The 21,528-nt window shown below is 42.6% G+C and overlaps 1 protein-coding gene across 2 annotated transcripts; it reads left to right on the top strand.

The window, feature by feature from the left end:
- The first annotated feature begins 703 nt into the window (after nt 1-703).
- On the top strand, nt 704-14,232 carry nrf1 (nuclear respiratory factor 1). 2 transcript variants are annotated; one of them, XM_018670979.2, is made up of 12 exons: nt 704-863; nt 2,690-2,798; nt 3,035-3,179; nt 3,661-3,775; nt 3,961-4,087; nt 4,334-4,474; nt 6,970-7,128; nt 7,356-7,571; nt 7,687-7,785; nt 8,142-8,299; nt 10,367-10,488; nt 13,051-14,232. In XM_018670979.2, exons 2-12 carry the CDS (start codon nt 2,730-2,732, stop codon nt 13,209-13,211), a joined length of 1,512 nt encoding a protein of 503 aa, XP_018526495.1. In that variant the 5' UTR covers nt 704-863; nt 2,690-2,729; the 3' UTR covers nt 13,212-14,232. The 2 variants fall into 2 exon arrangements, with proteins under 2 accessions (XP_018526495.1, XP_018526494.1); XM_018670978.2 differs by having other exon boundaries at nt 2,690-2,807.
- The last annotated feature ends 7,296 nt before the right edge of the window (nt 14,233-21,528 follow it).

Here is a 21,528-nt window from a genome sequence, read left to right as displayed (position 1 = left end):
GTGCAGGTACACAGCAGGTCACAGCAAAGGGGGCGTGGTTTGCTAGGTCTTATGTGGCATTCAGTGACTGTCGGAAAAATTAACAATAAACTACTGTGAGCCAGTAAAACGGCACAGTAGCGACGATTTGAAAGGGGAAATTTCTGACAACCAAATGTCGTAAATTTGTGAATGTAGTAAAGTTAGTGAAAACATGGAAACGGTATCAGAAAGTGATAGCAACTTAATGTATTATGTATCATTTGTTTAATGTATATTTTATTATCATTTCATTTTTTAAAATGCATTACACAAATCATTTTTGAATTGTTTCTGTACAAAATGAGCCATACAAATAAATTCGCCTTGCCTTGGCTTGCCCTTATTTGGAGTTCATATTCATATGTTGTATTTATATTTCAATTAGCCAACTGTTTACCTATGTATTTTGTGCATATTCTAATGATTTTGTAACAACCGTAAATAATTTTTAGTTTGATCCTCCTTAATATTACTCATTATCTTTGTGTTATTTTGATTCGATTACTGTTTGTCAGCGATGTGTCTGTCATCATCATACAATAAATAGTGTTCCTCTAAAGAAACCAAACAAATGAAAGAATGGCCACCATGAAAAGTATTTTAAGTTCAAGTCTGTGATTGTAGTTATGACTATAAGCGCCTGAACATGTACGATACGCTGTTCGACTGTTACTCTTGCCGTTACAAACGCAAGAGGGGCACCTGAAGGCATCACTAGTGCAGATCAGTGTTGTGTGCGGTCTGTTCGTTGTGTTTGCTGCTGGCTCCCCTCTGTCCTCCATTAGAGCTCGGCTCCATCCCCGCTGTACGGCGCAGGCCCGAAGTAGCGCAGCCGCTCTGAGGTTAGTGCCCTACCGCGCAATCTCCATCTATTTCAGCCCCGGCGCAGCCGCATCATCGAACCCGGCAGCGTTGGGGTGAAAGATGTCGATTGTTTAGATGCTGACTGGAGCAGGATTGTGATACATATGTGGCTTTTTGTGGGGAATCATATTCTAGGCGCGTATCGGCAACAAGCTCAGATAGAGAAGAGTAGCTGTGGTTGAGACGCAGGCCGCTGGGCCTGTCGTAGCGCTCTGTTTTGTTTCATATTGCGCGGGTTTCTTGCAGGCTGCAGCGCTCCTAACGTTTACCTTTCACTGAACAGTGAATTATTTTATGCTCAGTGTCCGATCATAAAAAAACGACTGATCTTCTCGATCACGGTTAATGTCCATTCAGATGATCGAAACTACACCGCCAAATGGTTAGCTAGCTAGCTAATTAGCCAAATGTAGGACAGTGCTAGCTTAGCTCGGTTGTCAACCAACCGGCAAGTCGGTTAGCATTTAGAGCACTGTAAACCTGAGCAATATCATTATCTGTTTAATACAGGTTGTTACGATTACTCACTAGCTGCTGTGTTAGTAAATAATTTGCTCATTTATTTCAGGTCATGAATATCATTACATATAAATGTTGTTGAGTCGTGCACATCAGCCCATTGATCCTGTCAGCAGCTACAGTTCATGCCGGGAATATTATATGAAAAATAAACATGTCTTTTTGTTTTTAATTAAAGAATTTTGACTCCTTTATGTTTTTGTTGGTGGGAATCAATGTTCCAGTCAAAGACTCTTATAGACAAAACAATCGTGCATTGAACAGATCTGCTCAAATAAATATTTCCATAAATCAACTGTCCACTGTGACTTGATATGAGTTATCCGTATTAAAACTGCCTCAGTGGTTCATTTCATTCATGAAACCTACCGTGACTTATATCGATTGAGTCAGGAATTTGCAAGCGAACAAAGCATACTGTATGTTTCTGTGTTAGTGTTTAGTTGGACCTTATTGTATGAATGATTTTCATTCCTCCAGCAGACTGTAGTATCACTCCCCTCCACACACAGATACAGTTCACCTATGAATATGTAGTCACTCTCACTGTCTCACACTGTGACAGTGTTTAGACTTGACTTTTTATTATCAGAAATGTATTTTCAGTCAGCTGGATTTGAAATTGTGGGATATATCTGAGTAGTGTTAGCTAATATACAGGATATATTGATGTGTTGAATACGTGTTTTGCAAATCCATCTTTTGTAATGCCAATTTAACACGCAATAAATGGGACAATAAAGCATTACTTCCTTGCTTTGACTACAGTAATGTCTTTTCAAATGAAGCTCTCTGCTGTTACAGCATGAGGCCCTCTAGCGGCAGAGCAGCAGTGGTGCAATCAGTGCGCTCAGACAAGAAGCACAACCAGAGGCATATTTTTACTTTATACATGTTGTCCATACGTGATAACTACTGTGCACTAAAACACTAGAAACTACTCTGAGACATTATTTTGCATTGGCTTCCAATCATGTCAACCTACATACTTTATTTTTATCATAAGCCCAGGGATGTTGGTGATCAGCATACACACTTATGCTGTCGTATAATTATAAGCACATCTTTCAACATAAATCATAGTAGGCAGCTGAGGGCAGCTGGTAGTACATGTTGTATCATCATGTGTATGAAATTATCTGCTAAGCTTTATATCAATAGTCAATACATTAGAGATTGCTCCATACAAGTTCTGTGCTGTTATTATAATGAATAGATAAAATTTACTCATGTAGCCTACCATTATCTTATGCTGCATCTCCTCTCTTCCTTTTTCTCACTTCAGTCATTGTGCCGTTGATCTAGCTGTGTAGACCAGGTGGATAATGGAGGACCACAACGTTCACCAGACAGAACACATGACCACCATCGAGGCCAGCGCCGTCAGCCAACAGGTCCAGCAGGTGCCTTTATAAGCATGATAATTAAAGAGTGAGAACCAGGAAGGGTCAAGAAGCAATCATCCCTCTTATCACAAGTTCAGTTATTCACAGGATGTTTGAACTATTTTACTAGCCAAATAGACCATTAGACTGAACCAGAAACCCTAACACTTCAGTCAGATATGACTGCCATGGTATTTTGGTTAGAAGTTTAAAGTCTATTTCACCTGGTTCATTAATGTGTATAGGTACATGTGGCCACCTTCACTGAAACAACCATGATGAGTGCTGAGGAAGACTCAACGTCCTCACCAGATGATGATCCTTATGATGACACAGACATCCTCAACTCGGCTGGTACGGATGAGGTCACTGCCCACCTGGCTGCTGCAGGTAAGTTTAGACTCTACCCTGTGGAGAGAAACTGAGCATCTGGTTGTTTCAAATAGATGAGGGTTTTTTAGCAGATGTTCATACCTTATGTCTCTTGATTAAAGTGTAATGTTTCTGAGTGAACAGCAGGTGGTGGCAGTGCACTGTTTTATGAAGTCAGTGCTACTCCACTAGGTTGACCCCGACTAAGCTCCTGAAAGCACTTTTGTCTTCTGCCTTTTTCAGTTGATGAGGTACTAAACAGTGCTGATGAAAAGCAATTTCAACTCAGCTACTTTAAACTTTAAACGTCACTGTCATCCTTTAAACTTCAAAATCAGATATAAAGAGAAGAATCTAAATAACCACATAGGCCATATATTTAAGAAAATTGTTGAAATTGCACAATTGCAGTCATACACAACATACAGTATGGTGTTCATTCTAATGATCTGTCTGTAGTTTTAGCAGTACACAAGCTTGCTCTTTTTTCTTTTCTCAGGGCCAGTAGGCATGGCAGCCGCTGCTGCCGTGGCAACTGGTAAGAAAAGAAAGAGGCCTCACATCTTTGAATCCAACCCCTCCATCCGCAAGAGGCAGCAGACCCGCCTGCTCAGGTGAGCTTTATACACTAAGAAAACAACCTCTCCCTAATCCCTCCACAGTGTATTCTCCTTGAACAGCTACAATGCCAAAAATGTCCCTTTCAGCACCTTAGCTCATTGTTGACTCTCAGATACACTTGGCTCTGTACTTTGTTGCTTTGTTGTTGCAGGACATAAATACCAGTGTTTGCTTACAGGAAACTAAGAGCCACACTGGATGAATACACCACCAGAGTGGGCCAGCAGGCCATAGTGCTGTGTATTTCTCCCTCCAAACCCAATCCAGTGTTCAAAGTGTTTGGTGCTGCTCCTTTGGAGAATGTGGTGAGTGTTACAGTCAGCAGGTTGCGCACATTTGTCTCTTGCACAATTAAATAAACCAACCAAGCTCCTAATTACCACAACGTGCTACTGCATACTTTACAAACATGTCCTTGCTTGAGAGGATAATCGTGCAGGCTAAAATAATTATATTCTGTTGGTTTAACACTTTTCTTCTGTTGGTTTAACAGCAAATAGTTTCTGCACCAAACATAAACACTGTACCACAACTGTCTTTGTATATCTCAGGTGAGAAAGTATAAAAGCATGATGTTGGAGGATCTGGAGAATGCTTTGGCTGAACATGCCCCTGCAGGTGGAGAGCTGGCCTCAGAGTTGCCCCCCCTCACCATTGATGGTATCCCTGTCTCTGTGGACAAGATGACCCAGGTCAGGCTCAGTGCTCTCTCTGCTCATCTGTTATGGTTCAGCCCTCTCATATAAAGCCTTATATACCCAGCAGTATACAGCTGTTCCTTTGTAGAAATTAACACATTCTCTTTTGTAGTCTGAGACACGGACACAAAGTTGCTCATCCCAGCAGAGGGCATCAGTTGGCAGCATATCAGAATCACAAACTGTGTTCTATGCTTGTTTGTTCTATGTTTTGCTAGCTATATGCATCAAGGTCAGATGCTCACTTTTCACCACGTACATCAGTGTCACTTGATGAGTTTGATTCATGAATTGGAATTCAGCCATACAGAATGCTCAATGCATAGCTAATGGCTGCAACTGAAAACAAGTCAAGCCTCCTCTCTTTGTAGACAAGCAGTGGTACCAGTGAGCAATGAGAGGAGGTGCAAAAGCAGACTGCTCTTGGTAGGCCTTTCACTGCAACATTAGCACCACCGGCAGCCTGAGTCCTTTCTTCACCCGAGGGACCCCGGCTTGTTTACTCTGCCGTCCCAGTGCTGCTGACGCATTCTCTGGATCATCGTCAGAGTAGCCAGCATGACAGTGGCCCTCAGAGACGGCCCTCAATCCCGGGAGCATGGTAGCCAATCCCAGGGCCAGATGAGTCCTCAGGGCAGGTGTTAGCTGGTGCTTGTTTTTCTGGAGGTTGTGGGATGAGATTATCATGAGTAACCTGTTGCCTCACTCAGCTTGGCCAAGCCAGGTGGAATGGTGTAGGTGGGTTTTAACAGAGGTGTATGTGTGCCATGTGTTAGAGACAGGATGTTGTCCAGTCCCTCTGGTACAGGTTGATGAACCTTAGAAATGGAAAGCATGAAAATAAGAGCTCTGTGATGAAAGGCAGCTAATTCAAACTTAGTTCTCTTCCTCCATGTTGGGAAGACCCTCTTGTCTTCTACACAGACATCTGCAGTAGGTTTTGTGCAACAGAAGAAATCCCAAGTGATGTTTAGTGATGCAGGCAGAGGCCCTGGCCAGTCTAATATATGGAGCATCTGTAGCAGGTGATCCTGGGTCTAGCCTGAGCCCATAATTACCCCCTAGCCTTGTTAGGGCCAGGGACCCAGGCAACATAGCCACCTTCCTAAATGCTGATTGGACCATTGCTCGGAGGATTAGGAATGGGGGGGTGGGGTAGTGGGTGCGAGAACAACATGCCACTTAACTCACTAGCTACTGTAATTAGGCCATCTGGTCTTGCACACATGCATCCACATACATCCACACCAGCCACAGGTGGAAATGTAAGAATTGTTTCGCTACCAAGTCCATTTTCCCTGGGCTAATCCAAATTGTCAGGCCAGTGTTGGCTGAAGTGAGCACCCCTTAATTGCAGCCACCAGATGTAGTCTTTGTTTTTCCAAAGCTGTTGTGATAAAGTATTGACCATCCATTTTCTATCAAGACCCATTTTGTCATATCTCTTTGCATGATGCAACGAGGAACCATGTATTTGTTGTTTGTGATTGTGAGTTAGCAAAGGGGGTCTAAAGGGGGAGGAGGGAAGGATTTATTTCCTCCGGAACCAAATTTAGCCTGTGATGTCAAGGCAGGCAGACGCTGCAGTGCCTCATTGTGCAATATAATCCTCAGTGATGCTCGCATATTACCAGGACACTGAGGACATTGGCACTAAACCCCACCCCAGCCAGTCAGTGAGTGTGAGCGTATGCCTGTTCTGGAAGTGTTGATGCGATGGTGAGTGGATATGTGTGCCACTCTCAAGACCGCACATAATACAAGGAAGCACACATGACTCAAAAGCAATTCTCTTTGGGTCATCTGGGCTGGTTTGTGATATTTGGTGTTTTACTGCTGGTCTTGCAAGTCCAGGATAAAGCAATCAGCCCACAATTACAGTACCTTTTTTAGTTCTAAAGATCACTGCACTGAAGAGGCTTGGCTCCCTTAGTTCATTGTTTGTGAGTGATACACTCAAATATAGTGGACAAGCACTCACTGATGTGGTCAGATACAGCCACAGTAATGAAATAATGACACGAGTCCCTGCACAAGTCCATAAAATAGCACACATCACAAGTGATCAAAGTTAATCTAATGTTTTTGTTTGACATTGATTTTCTTCTTAACAATATCGAACTGCTTGTCCTTAGTAATACCTATGTTGAGTGTACTGGAGCCTTTGCTGGGACAGGTTGACTGCTGAGCTGTGTTGGATCACCCCTGATGTTCTCATGGTGTCTGTCTGACACATCAGGCTGGAGCCACAGCCATAGATTGGTCTGTTAATAAACATGAGCACATTGTTCTCTTTTTAGAAAGCCTGTATCTATTTGTGGGCCCTGACCACCTCAGCACCCGGCAGCAGGTACCCAATCAATACACGCCTCCTGCTGCCTGCTCAAGGGCGTGTGTGTGTGTGTAGGAGAGAGACACTGCAGCTCTCCATTTTGGAGTTTTGGTGTCTGTATCATCTCTTTTCTCCATGCATCTGTCCTTTGCTTCAGGCCCAGCTACGAGCATTCATCCCAGAGATGCTGAAGTACTCAACAGGCCGAGGGAAGCCTGGCTGGGGTAAAGAGAGCTGCAAGCCAGTGTGGTGGCCGGAGGACATCCCTTGGGCCAACGTCCGCAGTGACGTCCGCACAGAGGAGCAGAAACAGAGGGTGAGAAAAAACAAGTGTAATGATGTGTTACTTTGTTGATCCCTGTGAGGAAATGCTGTACTTCCCTTGCCTGCTTCTTCATTGTATTATATCTCAGTCATCAGTTGTATCCAATGACTTAGTATCTTTAGACACCCTGGATCTTGGCCATGAGTTACCTGTGGGACAGTAGTCTTAAAATTAATCTGTAGCATCACACACATTAACTCACATTTTTCATTGCCCAGGTGTCTTGGACGCAGGCGCTGCGGACCATTGTGAAGAACTGCTACAAGCAGCATGGCCGAGAGGATCTGTTGTATGCTTTTGAAGACCAGCAGGTAACCACGGCAACGACCACCCAGCACCACCTGACCACAGCACAGAGTATCGCCCACCTTGTGCCCTCACAAACGGTGGTACAGACCATCAACAACCCTGATGGAACAGTCTCACTCATTCAGGTACATTTTCTTTGGTCATTTATACCCTTGAGTAGCACCTCTCACATCGAAATCTTATTTACTTTATGTTAAGTTTAATGAAATTTTATATATTTTGCAACTGCATCTGTCTCAGGTTGGCACAGGACACACAGTTGCCACTCTGGCAGATGCCTCAGAGCTGCCTGGTGTGACGGTGGCACAGGTTAACTATTCAACTGTGACTGATGGAGAGGTAACACCCACATGAACTCACACACTATTAAGTCACCTTCTATTGTACAGTATAGAAACATGGCAGTTTGTACTCATCCACTCATGAACTCCAAATCAGCTACTCCTTAATTTCCTAAATCACATTAACTGACAGATTTAGATTTAAGTCCTCTGAAGAGTTGAAGAAAGTTTCTAGGAATGCCTCAACGACAAAAACAACACTGCAGCAAATTAGATGCATTTTCTTAAGTGCACTCTATGGGAGCTGTCCATTCAGCACCAGAAATTCAAAACACCTCAAAAGCCTGAAGACCAACAAGCCAATGACATTTTTCTTGTATTTTTTGCATGAAAATTGTATTGTGTTTTTTCAAGGTGGAGCAGAACTGGGCCACCCTCCAGGGCGGAGAGATGACAATCCAAACCACTCAAGCTTCAGAAGCCACGCAGGCAGTAGCATCCCTGGCTGAAGCTGCTGTCGCTGCCAGTCAGGAGATCCAGCCTGGAGCCACCGTCACAATGGCTCTCAACAGGTGATGCAGAAGACTTGAATACTATATTTTGCAGTGTTGGGGAGGGAGAGGGGCACTGGGTTTTTTTAAAGACACAGGTAAACAGCATTTTGATGAAAATATATGCAGTATTTTAGTGCTCGAGGAAGGCACATGGGAGATCTGGTGGGGGAGAGGGGTGGTGTTTTGTTTTGTTTTTTTGGTTGACATGAAATATAAAAATACTGTAGGATTCTGTGTAAGGTTTCACTGACACAACCCTCATGGGTCTTCAGTTCCTGATGGTGAAACCAGCAAACACTGCAGAGCATAAGAAGAATCCATAATTGCACAGCCAGCTCTAACAACCGGACGAGAATGGGACAACTGTCAGGGCAGGTCACTCAGGTCCCCTAGAGATGAGAGTCAACTGGTTCAGCATCTTATTAATTAGCCTGTAGCTTTTATAGCAGCAGCGTGCAAGGTGCACAGGCATTAAATTGGTTGTTAGCCACATATTTCCATGTGCTAATGGCTCAGTGTCATTTTGTTTATTAAAGAACACTAGTGCAGGCGATAAATACATGATTGCCCAGTGGTGTGACAGTCAGTAAAGGTTTGAAATACAATCACCCATAACCTGTAAATAAAATACTATGATCATCGAGTATACAGTATACGATCAGCACTAAGAAGCCACTGGTAATAAACCATGTACAGGGGTTGTTGTTGGACTGTTTTCCAGAAGGGAAATCAGCGATACACACACTTGTATTCAGAAGGGATCCACAGCAGGGTCTTAAACTATGTCCCATGGAGGGCCAAGTGTCTGCAGGATCTGATTACAACACAAGACTACAGCAGGTTGAAAATCCTCTCAGTGAATTAATGAGATCACTTGCTTTTGTCAGGTTTAAATTAAAACCTAAAGACTGCAGCCAGTCATAGTCACTGCTCCATATACAGTTTTCATTTTCACACTGTCATCAAAGGTCTTAAAGGGCTTTAACTTGCTAAATTCATCACCCAGACTCACAGAGATATTGAGACGTTAGCTGGTTTTTCACTGTAGTACTGTCAAGGCAATAATTTCAGATGTGTATGGGTATGTCCCATTGGGGCTTGTTACCCGCACCCACCTGAGTCCTTCTTCCTCTTTCCCTCCCCTCCCCTCCTGCTGTTTACCTGAGATGAGCTACTCTGGGCTCTCTGCTCCACAGGCTCTGGAACATTTTGTCTCTGTTTTCCAGGTGGGGGGTGGAGGTTTCTTTCTCTCTCTATCTTTTCTGCCGTGTTGACAGTGGGACCAAAAATGGCACCAAATAGTGTGACAAGATGTATCACACATGGTCAACTGCACTTAGTAAAGCCTTTCCACCACCCTGCCTCCCAGCCCATTGCTTTAATTATTAAATATGCACTGATGTGCATTAAATGCAGCATTTATTACATTTGTCACTGAGCAAGCTGTAGTTTGGTAGCTCAAAATATTTACCGCTAAACACATCAAAATTCAACATCCGGTTGGGCATAATACCCACATACAGCCACAGTCTGAATGCATTATTACTGTCTCTGTCTGCACTCTCTCAGCTCCTCCTCCTCCTTGTCTGTCCATCTGTATTTCTACCTCAGATGTGATTATGAACCAAGCTGTGAACAGTTCCATTAGTTCATAACGAAGCTGGTGTGGTAATAGGCTCGTGGTAAATCCACTGGATAGATCTGGTTAATAAAACTGCTTTGTTAGACCTGTAGCACCTGGCGTTTAGGGAGATGTGACAGATTCTCCATAAGTCCAGACTAGAAAAGCCTCTTACAGCTCATACACTCCTACCTCTTCACCCCACATCTCTCTAATAACCCTTGCCTTTGAGAGCAGACTTTGTGTGTGTGTGTGTGTGTGTGTGCACACCTTTAGGCTTTGTATCAAAGATTGTATCTCAGAGCTTAATATACACATCCATCTTGTGTGTATGCACATGTGTGTGTGTGTGTGCATGTTATAATTCAAAGTGTGCACAGAAAAAAATTATATTTGCCTATGATTTTACATACTGTACAGTTTATCTGATGTCCTGTGTGTGTGTGTGTGTGTGTGTGTTGCAGTGAGGCAGCAGCCCATGCTGTAGCAACATTGGCAGAGGCCACTCTACAAGGCGGAGGGCAGATTGTCCTGGCAGAGACAGCAGCTGCTGTTGGGGCACTAGCTGGAGTTCAGGATGCCACAGGTACATATTCATCCTTAATGTTATCATTGACACAGCAACCACTTAGACAACATGCAAAATACACCTCTATTTACATACTGTAGCGTCATATATGGTATAAGGTTACTTTTGTTATATTTCCTTCTGGCTTGATATGAATATCGTATATGAAATTTATTGACAATAAAAAGCTCCAACACTCTTCTTTTTCTTTTTTCATTAGTTCAACTAGTTTCTTCCTACTGTGATATTCTGGCATCACATCTTTACTAATTGGTGCTTGTGTGTGTTCCCCAGCCAATGGCATTTCTAATTAGTCTTAATAAGTGTAAGCTTTCCTGCAGTAGCACTGCGGTGAGACCACTGAGCTCCTACACTCTAATCTACTCTGTGCTGATGTGACAGACTGTGTGTTTTTGTGTGTGTGTGTCCCCCTTCTTTTAATGATACGTTAGATGCGTGACCCTACTGTCAACCTCCTCACATGCATACTGCATGCACTGCTGCGGCAGTGTATGTCAGATGGGATTGGAACAGTTTGTAGTGACAGCCTCACATCCTTGTTGGATAGCATTAGAAACCATTTTAAGCCCATCTTCAGTCAATATCCTCAGTGCAGGATGGAAGAGCTATGTTGCTAATCTAATGCTGATTACCAAATGTAGTCTGTAAATACCAGTATACTATTGCACATGAATACAGATGTATAGATTCAAGTTACGATTCGACACATTCTTAATATATATTGATAGTTTTTTATATTCTTTTATCATTACCTAAATGCATAATGCTAACAAATGTAGATATCAAACAGGAAGTTCCACCCAGGCAAATGGTTTCGCTATACGTCTTGTCAAGCTGTCAGTCATGCTCTTATTCATGATTTCTTCTAATCAGTGCTACTATTTAACGGGATACACACTTATACTAAGTACACTGGTCCAGGGGCATCAGCAGGTCCCTCAGGGGCCCTCCTAAAGAGCTTTGATCTACTCCATTATCAGTCCATGGTCTAATCACTGGGCCAGCTGTCAGCACACAACCCCAGGTTCTCTTGCTTGTCTATATACATGTGCACATGTATACACTATCACCATATACAAGGATACTCAGGCAATGTGTACATCCCTAAGTATCTATCTGTCTCTGTGTCTTCCTCTTACTGTCCATACCCTGCACTGCCAGTCTATATTTGCACATTTGTACACTAATGTAAATTCAAGTTACTGAAATCTAACTTCTGCAGTCTTTGTTGTTTGACGTCTTGCTTTCAAAGGGGTCATTTGCTGCAATAGTTCACTTAAACAACTAATGGAGCCAAACTGCCAAAGCCAGTCCTTCTCCCAACTATTGACCTTAGCTAATCAGTGTAGTGCTACACAGGAGTGGAGAGCACCGTTTGAAGTGCACTGGCCCAGACACTGCTGATTGGCTTGTGTAGCAGCCCTTCACTGACACAAGCATGCTGACACACTCACACACACAAATACAAATACACACACATGGCCACACCAGACAAGGCCCTTAATGTCTTAGTAACCACGTTCGAGTGGCCAGGGTAGGCACTTCACTCAGTAACTGCGCTGTGTCTGTACGTCACAGTGCCAGGCCAATGCCCTCATCCCTAAGCCCTCCTCCATAATCACTGCCAACACAATTACCTGCATCAACTACAACTTAACCCTGTCACAAATCACCAGTGAGTGGGCTTAGCAAGAGACCACATTAGAGACCCAACAATTACCAACCTGACAAAAGGGTTCTTATTTTATTTTTATGGGAACTAAAGATGAATTATAATCATGATCCATGGTTTATTTTTTACTCTTTAAATATTGTAGGGACTGAAATATATTTGAAAGCAGCCTTGTGTCATCTCACGTGTATCTGAGAGGATTCATGTGTAACGTGTATTTGGTGCGTTCAGTGTCCAGCAGTAATGGGAGCGGGCATGAGCCATCCCCTACACTGACCTTGTTGCCTGCCTGTGACACTGTGACAGCTTGTAGGGTGGGGCAGAGGCCCACGTGACTGCAGCAATAATCCCTACAGGCAGACACACACACACAGCTGGGCATGGGGGAAGCAAGCTGAGGACGTTCAATTGTGCCATTGTTCAGAAATGCAGTCTGTGTAACATGGCTGCCTCCTGTCATAGACAACTACCTGGACTAGAGTGACTCCACAGCAGCAAAGACTGAATGAGCAATATTTGTCAGTACAGGGGCTGCATTTAGTGATTATTTTCATTATTGATTAATCTGTTGATTGCTTTTTTAATTGATCAATTGTGTTAGTCTATAAAATATTGAAGAAGGCCCATTATCATTTCCCAGAACCTAAGGTGATGTCTTCAAATTGCTTGTTTTGTTCAGCCTTCAAAACTTAGCAGTTTCCTGATTGATGACTTAAATAATCAACTAAGCTGTCAGAATAGTTGTCAATTAGCATCAGCAGTCATCACAGCTACAGATAGATAAACTAGAAATAAGTGTAAGTTCAATGGCATTGATCTTTGCTCGGCATTATTAAGACGCTGGTGCTCTGTGTCTAAATCCAGAATGTCCTACTTCTTTTCCTCAGGCCTGGTCCAGATTCCAGTCAGCATGTACCAGACTGTAGTGACCAGCCTTGCACAGGGCAACCGGCCCGTCCAGGTTGCCATGGCACCTGTTGCCACGCGCATAGACAACACTGTCACTCTGGACGGCCAGGCAGTGGAGGTTGTGACCCTGGAGCAGTGACAATTAAGACCCTGGAAAGAGTAGAAGGCACTGAATGGCCACCTTGGAGATTTGTCTATCCTACTGTTTTCCAAGACATCATGCTGTGTACAATGTCAAATATATTTTTAAATTTACATCTGCGGGGAAGGTAAAACTGAGTTATCAATGCATTGTGTTTACTATGTAAAGATATTGCTTTTGTTGGTGTAATTTTTTTCCCATTTAGCTTCATGTTTTTTTTTAGCTCTATGGTGTTGAGTATTTAGTATTTATTTCTTTACAATTAACCTTTAATTAAAACAAAGATGAACCAAAAAGCCTGGGAGGAAAGCCACCACTGCTTCACTCAGAATGTGTTAATTCTCACTGTTCTTCATTTTCCGCATAGTCTGTGTGCTTGACTGTTCTGTTTTTAGGGATACATTTACAATGAAGTGCCATAGTCAGAAATCACTCCCCCTTGTTTCCCATGTCCTCGATCGCTATTCTAAATGTCACTCTTTAAACCTCAGCTCATCTAAAACTCTGAGCTGCAGACACTCCCAGACATTTTTCTCACATTAGATGATAAAACGTCACATTGAAATGCTGTCTTGTCATGTGCGTTCCCCTGTGCTGTTTTACTGTTGTCCATGCACATGCCAAGATTTGTGAAGACTCAGGATATACATCAAGGTGTTTTTTACTGCTGGATTGCTTGAGCTGACCTCTTGAAGCAACCATTTTGTCTACCAAATCCACTTATTTACAGTGCATGGATAGGAGCAACCGTTAGTATGTTATTTTTTAACATGAACTACTTTGTATGTCACTTAGGACTTGATGGTCTGCATCACTTTGTATATCACAGGAAGTTGGTCATACAGGGACAGGAACTGCAGTATTTGTGATGCAAAGCATTTCTTTAAATCTTATAACTTAAAAAATGTGCTTGCCAAGAATCGACTTAGTTCGATGCAGCTGTAACAGTTGGTTCAACACTCACCAAATTTGTGTATTTGAAAAATAAAGTCCAATAGAATGGCTGCTGTTCACCATTCATACTGTTTCTTATTTAACAGTACACTCTTCATCCAAAAGCCTAACCATCAAGCAATGAATGAATTGTCAAAGCTACATTAGTCAATATTTGACTTGCACACCAATAACCTTTCCCACCTCTTCCATTATAGTAAATAAAACACACACAGCGTTAAAACATCTGGGTTTCACTGGTTTCAACTTCACAACCTCATCTCCTCCTTTTTTAGGACTAATGCATTTCTCTTCATTTCCCAGTGATACAGTTGCCACAAAACCCAATTACACCCCCACCCCCCCGCACACACACACACCACCCCCCCTTCCCTGCCGTGACAGACAGGGCCATGATTACATCATAAGCTGCCCGAACCTCCTCTGCTTTAAAGCCTGGGATTTGCTAGCAGGGCCCTTCTGTTGCAGAGTAGGACAGAGAGAGAAGCGTTCAGGCCTTAATCTATCAGGCGTCAGTGTATATCCCGCTCTTTCTCCAGATTAAAGCTGAACCAGGTTGCATTCACACAGATGAAAATATCTAATTTTCCTTCTTGTTTTATGTTTTATTCTGACTGTCATCATCAGTGCATGGTGTGGTCTGCAAAGTGAAGAGAAAACTGGAATGTTTGGGTCATTGTAGTTGTTTGGCACGCATGCGCATCAAACTGTTACTGCAGATTAAGGAGTTCTTATTAGCAAGCTTTCTTGGAAAAGCTGTACCTCACACTACCTAAGCCTCTCCCTCCTCTATCTCTATCTCTGTCTGCATTCAAACCTTTCAGCTATATCATTAAAGCAAAAAACAACTGAGTTATAAAATGGCACCGGTTCAAAAATGGACAGAGCTTGTGAAGATATTGACTGACAAATGCCAGCCCTTCAGTTAACATTTAAATGAACTTAAATACTACATTTATGACTGACATGGTTCTGCAGACACTCTCAGCCATGCCATGACATCTCAGCACACATTTAGGAAAAGTAAATTTATCCAAATAAAAGTTGCTATAGTTCACACATTTAGTGTTTTCAGCCAAATCCACAACCAATACTGCAGTTAATTCAATTTGTTAAACTCTCATCAAATAAATGACCTTCATCAGAGTTATGTTATCATTATTTAATGCCATACATACTGTAGGTGTTTTTTAACATTCTTTAGGGTTATCATTCTTGCACTCAGAGGTATGCTTTTACAAGGAAAGAGCCAGCGCTGCATTGCGTGCGACTTTGTTACAAGTTACATCATTGTGCACCACACCGCAGTGCACTCTTCCAATCATCACATCCATCAACTGACTTTGAACCTGATTGAATGTCATTAAAACCATCCAATCTAGGCAGTCAGGCTACAGAGTGAGTGCTTGCACTCCGCAATGGGGGCAATAGGTTTAGCGGTGGAAGATCACTGGGCAGAGGAGAGGCAGCGCTATTGATCCTCCCCAGCCGGTGGACGAGGCTGCAGCCAGGGCTTCAGTGGCCTGGGCTCCACAGGGGGCACTGCAGGGTGAGAAGGGAGGGGTTGGTCATTCTTGTTGCCTGGAGTCGTGCAGGCAGACTCTGGGGCAGAGCTTTAATCTCCACTAATCGTTTCTTAATACGTGCATCCCAGGCCCTACACCCCCACACGCATGCACACACACCACATGGACACGCACACATATGCACAAACTGCTCACTGTCCAAGCCCCCACTTGTTCTAACAAGAAATAATCTCCTACCCCTCATCCTGAGCATTGGGTTGGACCACATCTTGAGAAACCATCCCTCTGATACAAGGAAATGGATTCTGCAACTGGAAACATTTAAATTATGTTCCTTAAAGACGAATACTGTTTTTGAGCTATCTGTGCTCCACTGGCCTAAGATGGAAGCAGTTTCCTCATCTGTGAAAATACGGGGGAGAAAAGCAGAAATACTGCATCGTAAATACTTTTAGTAAAATCAATCCAACTACACGTCTGAGCCTCATGCAGAGCTTCCCATGAAGACTGAGCATCAGCAGACATGTTGCTGATGAGGCGTCTTCACCCATCATGCAGTCTAATGGTCTAATAATGGCATCCTCACCTTCCCCAACTCACACCTCTGTCCACCTCCAGCCCAGACACTGCGTAAGAACGATGATAATCTCATTTCACTAATGCTCTGCAGCCTGCATTAGAACACAGGCGAAGCACTGTCTCAGCCTGACTCTACCCACCCAGGAAACAGAGTGTGTGTGTGTGTGTGTGTGTGTGTGTGTGTGTGTGTGCATCAGCGAGAGAGAGAGAAAGAGAGCGAGATGGAGAAAGGGGCCAGGGGGGCTGTGGGATAGAGGGGGCACTGAAAAATGCGGTGTAACCTGAGCTGCACGGCCCATCTGGAGAAGGCCTCGCATTGACAAGGGTTATCCCACAATGCACTTTGCTGCAGAGAAGATCGTTAGAGGGAGTCCGACACAATGGATCAGTCTTTTCAAAGTATTTATTTGCATTACAGATAAAGGGAATTTGTATGATAGAAAACAATGTTATTTTAGAGATAAAAGTCAGCAGGTGCGCACACACACAACAAATTGAGAACACTTGCTACATTCATGTGGCGTGGTTACATATACATGTCATATGTGCCTGATATGTTCTGTAAATACAACACAATACAATACAAAATAGTTAACCTGAATCAGTTATACAGCGGATAACAGCTGGAGTTGTGATCTTCTATGTCAACTAGTCTATATATCACCACAATCTCAGCACTTACCCGCTCTCTTTCTCCTTTAATGGCTGGCCTGCACAAAAGCAAAAGAGCCTCTGTATAGGTCCGATGGTGATGTCCATGTAGATCAAATATAGCTAGCCTGCAGGCAAACTGGTAACAATACAAATCATATTAGCTAAAGCTGAAGTGTAGGCTATAAAGCAGGATTTATGCAAAGGCAGATAAAGAGGTTTTAATCCCCAGATCCCCCTGTCACCTACATTAGCAGACCCTGACCCAGATATATGAAGCTCAGTCTGCAGCAGCTTTTTTTTTTTTTTTTTTAGCCATACTGTCAATGGACTTGTTACAGCAAACCAAACTCACATCTGAGAAAGACTCACCTCCTTCTCCACCCTTTTTCGTTTTGGGAAAATGGGAGGAGGGAAAAAGGCAGCATTGAAAGAGAAGGGTAAGATGACACCGCACAGTTTGCCAATTATGCCACAGAGCTAAGAGAGGAACCCCCGGATGGTTTGGCTGAAGGTAGAAAAGCCGAGGGCTCTGCACATGAAGTCAACCACAGAGTCCCTCGTGCTGCAGAACTGCACTCACATGATCTAACAGCATTTGGCAAACCTGAAGACGAGACTGACTGATGAAGAGAGGAATCCATTATCATCATAACGTAATTAGCGTGGAAGAAACAACAAGCCACTAGATTAAATGCATGTAGGGATGCAGCCAATGGTTATTTTCATTGTTGATTATTGAGTTGATTTTTTTTTTTTTTGCTATTTTTCATCAGGAAATTACAGGAAAAAGCCAATCACAAGTTCCTAAAGCCCAAGGTGACATCTTAAAATTGTTTTTTTCTGAGAAAAACTACAAGATTTGGTTCTCTCATTTGGGGATAGAATGAAGATGGTCAACCATCACTTCTCTCTGAGCAAGTGATGTACAGACTGAAGGATTTAGGATGTGCTGACAGGCGTCTTTGCATTGATTCCACCGGAAACTCCTATTTAAAAAAAACACTTCCATTGATTTTTGGATCCAAATTTCATTTTTTGTTCTTGTCAGTGAGGACGTTGTTCATCCTCCACATCCTAGCAAGTGTTTTAAAATACGTTGCAAGCTGACACCTGATATACCAACTGAGACATATCGTTGTAATTGAATTACAGCCCCTTCTCCACATTTCAATTGTGATACAGTTTAAAGTTATTTTCTAACTCCTCTGCTTCCAAAATATCAACATCTCATCCTTTTAATATGGGTTCCCCGCATCAGCGTACGTGTTGATAACCAAAATTTCAAAACAATATTTCTCCCAGGTGTTGTACAGTCCATATCCTGAAGTCCCGCAAAGAGTCACTGGAGCTTTGAGGCTGGGTTGCGCAGGGGAGGAACAGAGTCTCACCCCACCCTTCACCACCATCAGCCACTCACTCACTGGCTAAAACGCCCTTAAGATGTTTTTCCCCGCTTGGGACTGGTTTTTGTCTGCGTCGGTTTATAGCTGGTCGACGCTCTCAAGCAGTAGTTGGCAAGTCTAGAACCACCGGATCCATCTGCCTCACCAGTGTGAGTTCTACCATTGCCAAACACCACCAGAGAGCTGCCAGGCCTCTTCAGACCCTCGTGAGCCATAAACACGGTTTCTCAGGATGTGGGGTGACTCAGATCGATACGAGGAACCCGCTGAGATGAGATGGCATAAATCTTGATTAGAAAAGCTTAGCAAGAAGAGTTACCTTTAATACACTGAGAGACTAGAATATATGATGTTATACTGTAAGAATCAGCACATCCAGATCCACTGAAAGTTCTTGTACAGTCAGGTCATGATGACTAAATTACATGAAAGGACAACCAGTAGGAGAATATGACTCACAGGGGACAGTGAGGAGAATTCAGGGGTCAATCATTCACAATTTTTCACTGAGAGACAACAAAACATGTACAGATACAGAGAAGATTAGAATCCAATGATGGAAGTCTATCTTGTCCTATATTGGCACTACACATAATTGCTCAAAGTATATATACAGAAGCAAAAATGTGCTAGTGCCAAAATGGGCAAAGAAGAGGAGTGTCATCCAAACGCAAGCAGCTGTTGTTACAGAGACACATCAGCACAGACAGATGTCGAAGTACCCAGCGAGACGACGTGTGCAGCTCAGCTCATGCAACCGCACCAGAGCCATTACATCACATTCACTCCACCCACAAGCACAAGAAAGGACAGCCACAGAGTGTAAGCCACTATGGACGGGCATCATCAAGTGGTTCTTTCTCTGCTCTGTTTATGGCCCTATGGTAATTCACTGATAGTGAGCTCTCACAGTGAATTCTACCAGTGCCATACACAGAACAGGAGTCATTATCACCCCAACACCTCAGCCAGCTAGTCAGCCCTGTGAGGATAGTCAGCCAAGGGAAACAAAACTATGCAAACTAGACCACTGACCCTCAAGAAGAGAGTGGAAACAATGGCCTGGAGAGAGAAAGTGAGAGAAGGAGGGACAGAGATTCAAGAGCAAGTGAATAACTGATGTGAAACAGGAAGAGAAGCATCCACAGCCTTCAATATGTCCACAGTGTTGCAGTGACATCAGCTTAACTCAAGATGCACTGCACTGCAGGGGATTGATCCACGCATTGAGTAAGAGGTCAAAGGCTAGTATGTCTTAATGTGGGCAACTATATATAGGTTCAGTCAATCCTACCAGTGAAAAACAAGCCTCATCTAATTGTTCACTGCTAATCACCTGCACTGCCATTTTAAGATTTCTTGGAAAGGCAAGTTAAGGTTGATAGGTGATGAAACTATAAAGCAGATGACTGTCCTATTATCAAATGTGAACACGTGATATGGTTATAAATCAATTATTGCAGCTTGTGTGGCAATATTATTTAGATTTTTGGGTGGTCTTCCAATTGGATATTTTTGCTTTGTTTGAAGTGCTGATGACTCAGCAAGGAATTTTACCAGATTACAAGATGAACACTGACAGCCAAGATATTGCTCACACATTTCCCATCAACAAACAAACAACAAACTTCATCTTTTAGATTTTGGTGATTTAAACCATATGGCTGCTTCATTTTCCTCTTTACATTAGACCAAATAACTGTCTTCAGTATTAAAAAACAAAATCACTCAAATGTAATAATTCTAACTAGATTCCAGTAAGCAAACACTGAATACAACTAATAAAATACATGTAAACAAGTCTACATTATCTACTACTGAAGACACAATGAGGTTACAAACATTTCTAAACTGAACTTTCATGCTCTATTATTCAAACTATTAAAGTCTGAAACATAAGGTCAGTAAAGAGAGGGCTCTTATAGGTAATCTCTTTATATTCCCCCTGCACCTCAAAGGGGCAACACCCTAAACTTGACCTCTTAATTCACTCCATAGATTAGCATTATTACACTGACCAGAGACATGCTGTCACCGACTCCATGCAGCAAGTCAGTATTAGGCCTATTTCATCTTTGCAGATTTAAATAGAAATGTACAGTAAAAAAAATATTGCCTGAACAGCCTATTTTTATATTTTAAGGTCTGTGATAAAATAAGTTGGGTTTTCATCTCAGTGGTCTAAAGCAAGCGTTTAAGCTAAATATCCGACTACACAAGTAAAATTAGCAGACAGCTTGGAGGCTTTTGTCGTCTTTCCCACAAATACAGTGTATGCTCAGTTGAAGCTGGGTTAAAATTTGGCATTTGATGTCCCTGGACTGATCGCAAGCCTGCAGTTCACCGGTATCTCATCCTCATCTAAACCACAAATCCCAGAAAATGGCTGCAGTCAGAATCAGATGTGGACACTGTTGCTACTCATCTTCTGTTGCAAAATGCCTGTCTAATGACCACACGAGGCATTTCACACAAAAACTACAAAAAATATAATTCTGGCAATCCCTCTCTCTGTTCAGCTCAATATTAGCAGTCCAGTATGAATAAAAGGTACATACAAATTATGATAAACAAAACTGCAGCTGAGAGATAACCTTCAGTCCATCTCCTGACCTTGAATGTGTTGTCAAAAGCATCCTTGCACTGCAGATAATCTGAATTCGAGAGGCTAGCGTCCTCAGCTCTTTCCTGCCAGGGCCCGGACGCCCCACCCTTGGTTCAGCCATTAGCTCCCTCATCCTGGGCCCTGCAGTGTGTGGAGCTCCCATTGATTCCTGCGATCAAAACCGTGTACTAAGTGTTTCCTCAGACGCCCAAATGGCTCCCTGAACAAGACTCCCATTGCCATTTCCTGGGGAAATCAATACCACTAAAAAGCCAAGTCGAAAAGAACCTGTGTCCTGTAAGGGCTTGTCCATGTCTTGTTTTTCCATACCTTAATTAGTTAAAAATGGAGGTTCATGAAATTTTTGTTATATATCATTGCCTAAGAGTGTCTATGACCCATGACACAGAGGAAAAACAAGTACATTTTTCCTGAATGAAAATATTGGTTGGTTTTAGTTATTAAATTATCCATAGATTATATGAATATCATGTCAAAGTATGTTTATTCATGTAGACCTAGTGTTTATTTTTTATTTTTAATTCTTCTGTAAATATGAGTTTTGTTTGATCAAATATCTGGTCAATAGGACA

The sequence above is a fragment of the Lates calcarifer genome, linkage group LG18 (assembly GCF_001640805.2).
Source record: "Lates calcarifer isolate ASB-BC8 linkage group LG18, TLL_Latcal_v3, whole genome shotgun sequence".
In the NCBI taxonomy this organism is placed as follows: Eukaryota; Metazoa; Chordata; class Actinopteri; family Centropomidae; genus Lates; species Lates calcarifer.
Note: the sequence above shows the minus strand (reverse complement) of the source record. Positions and strands in the feature narration are given on the sequence as shown.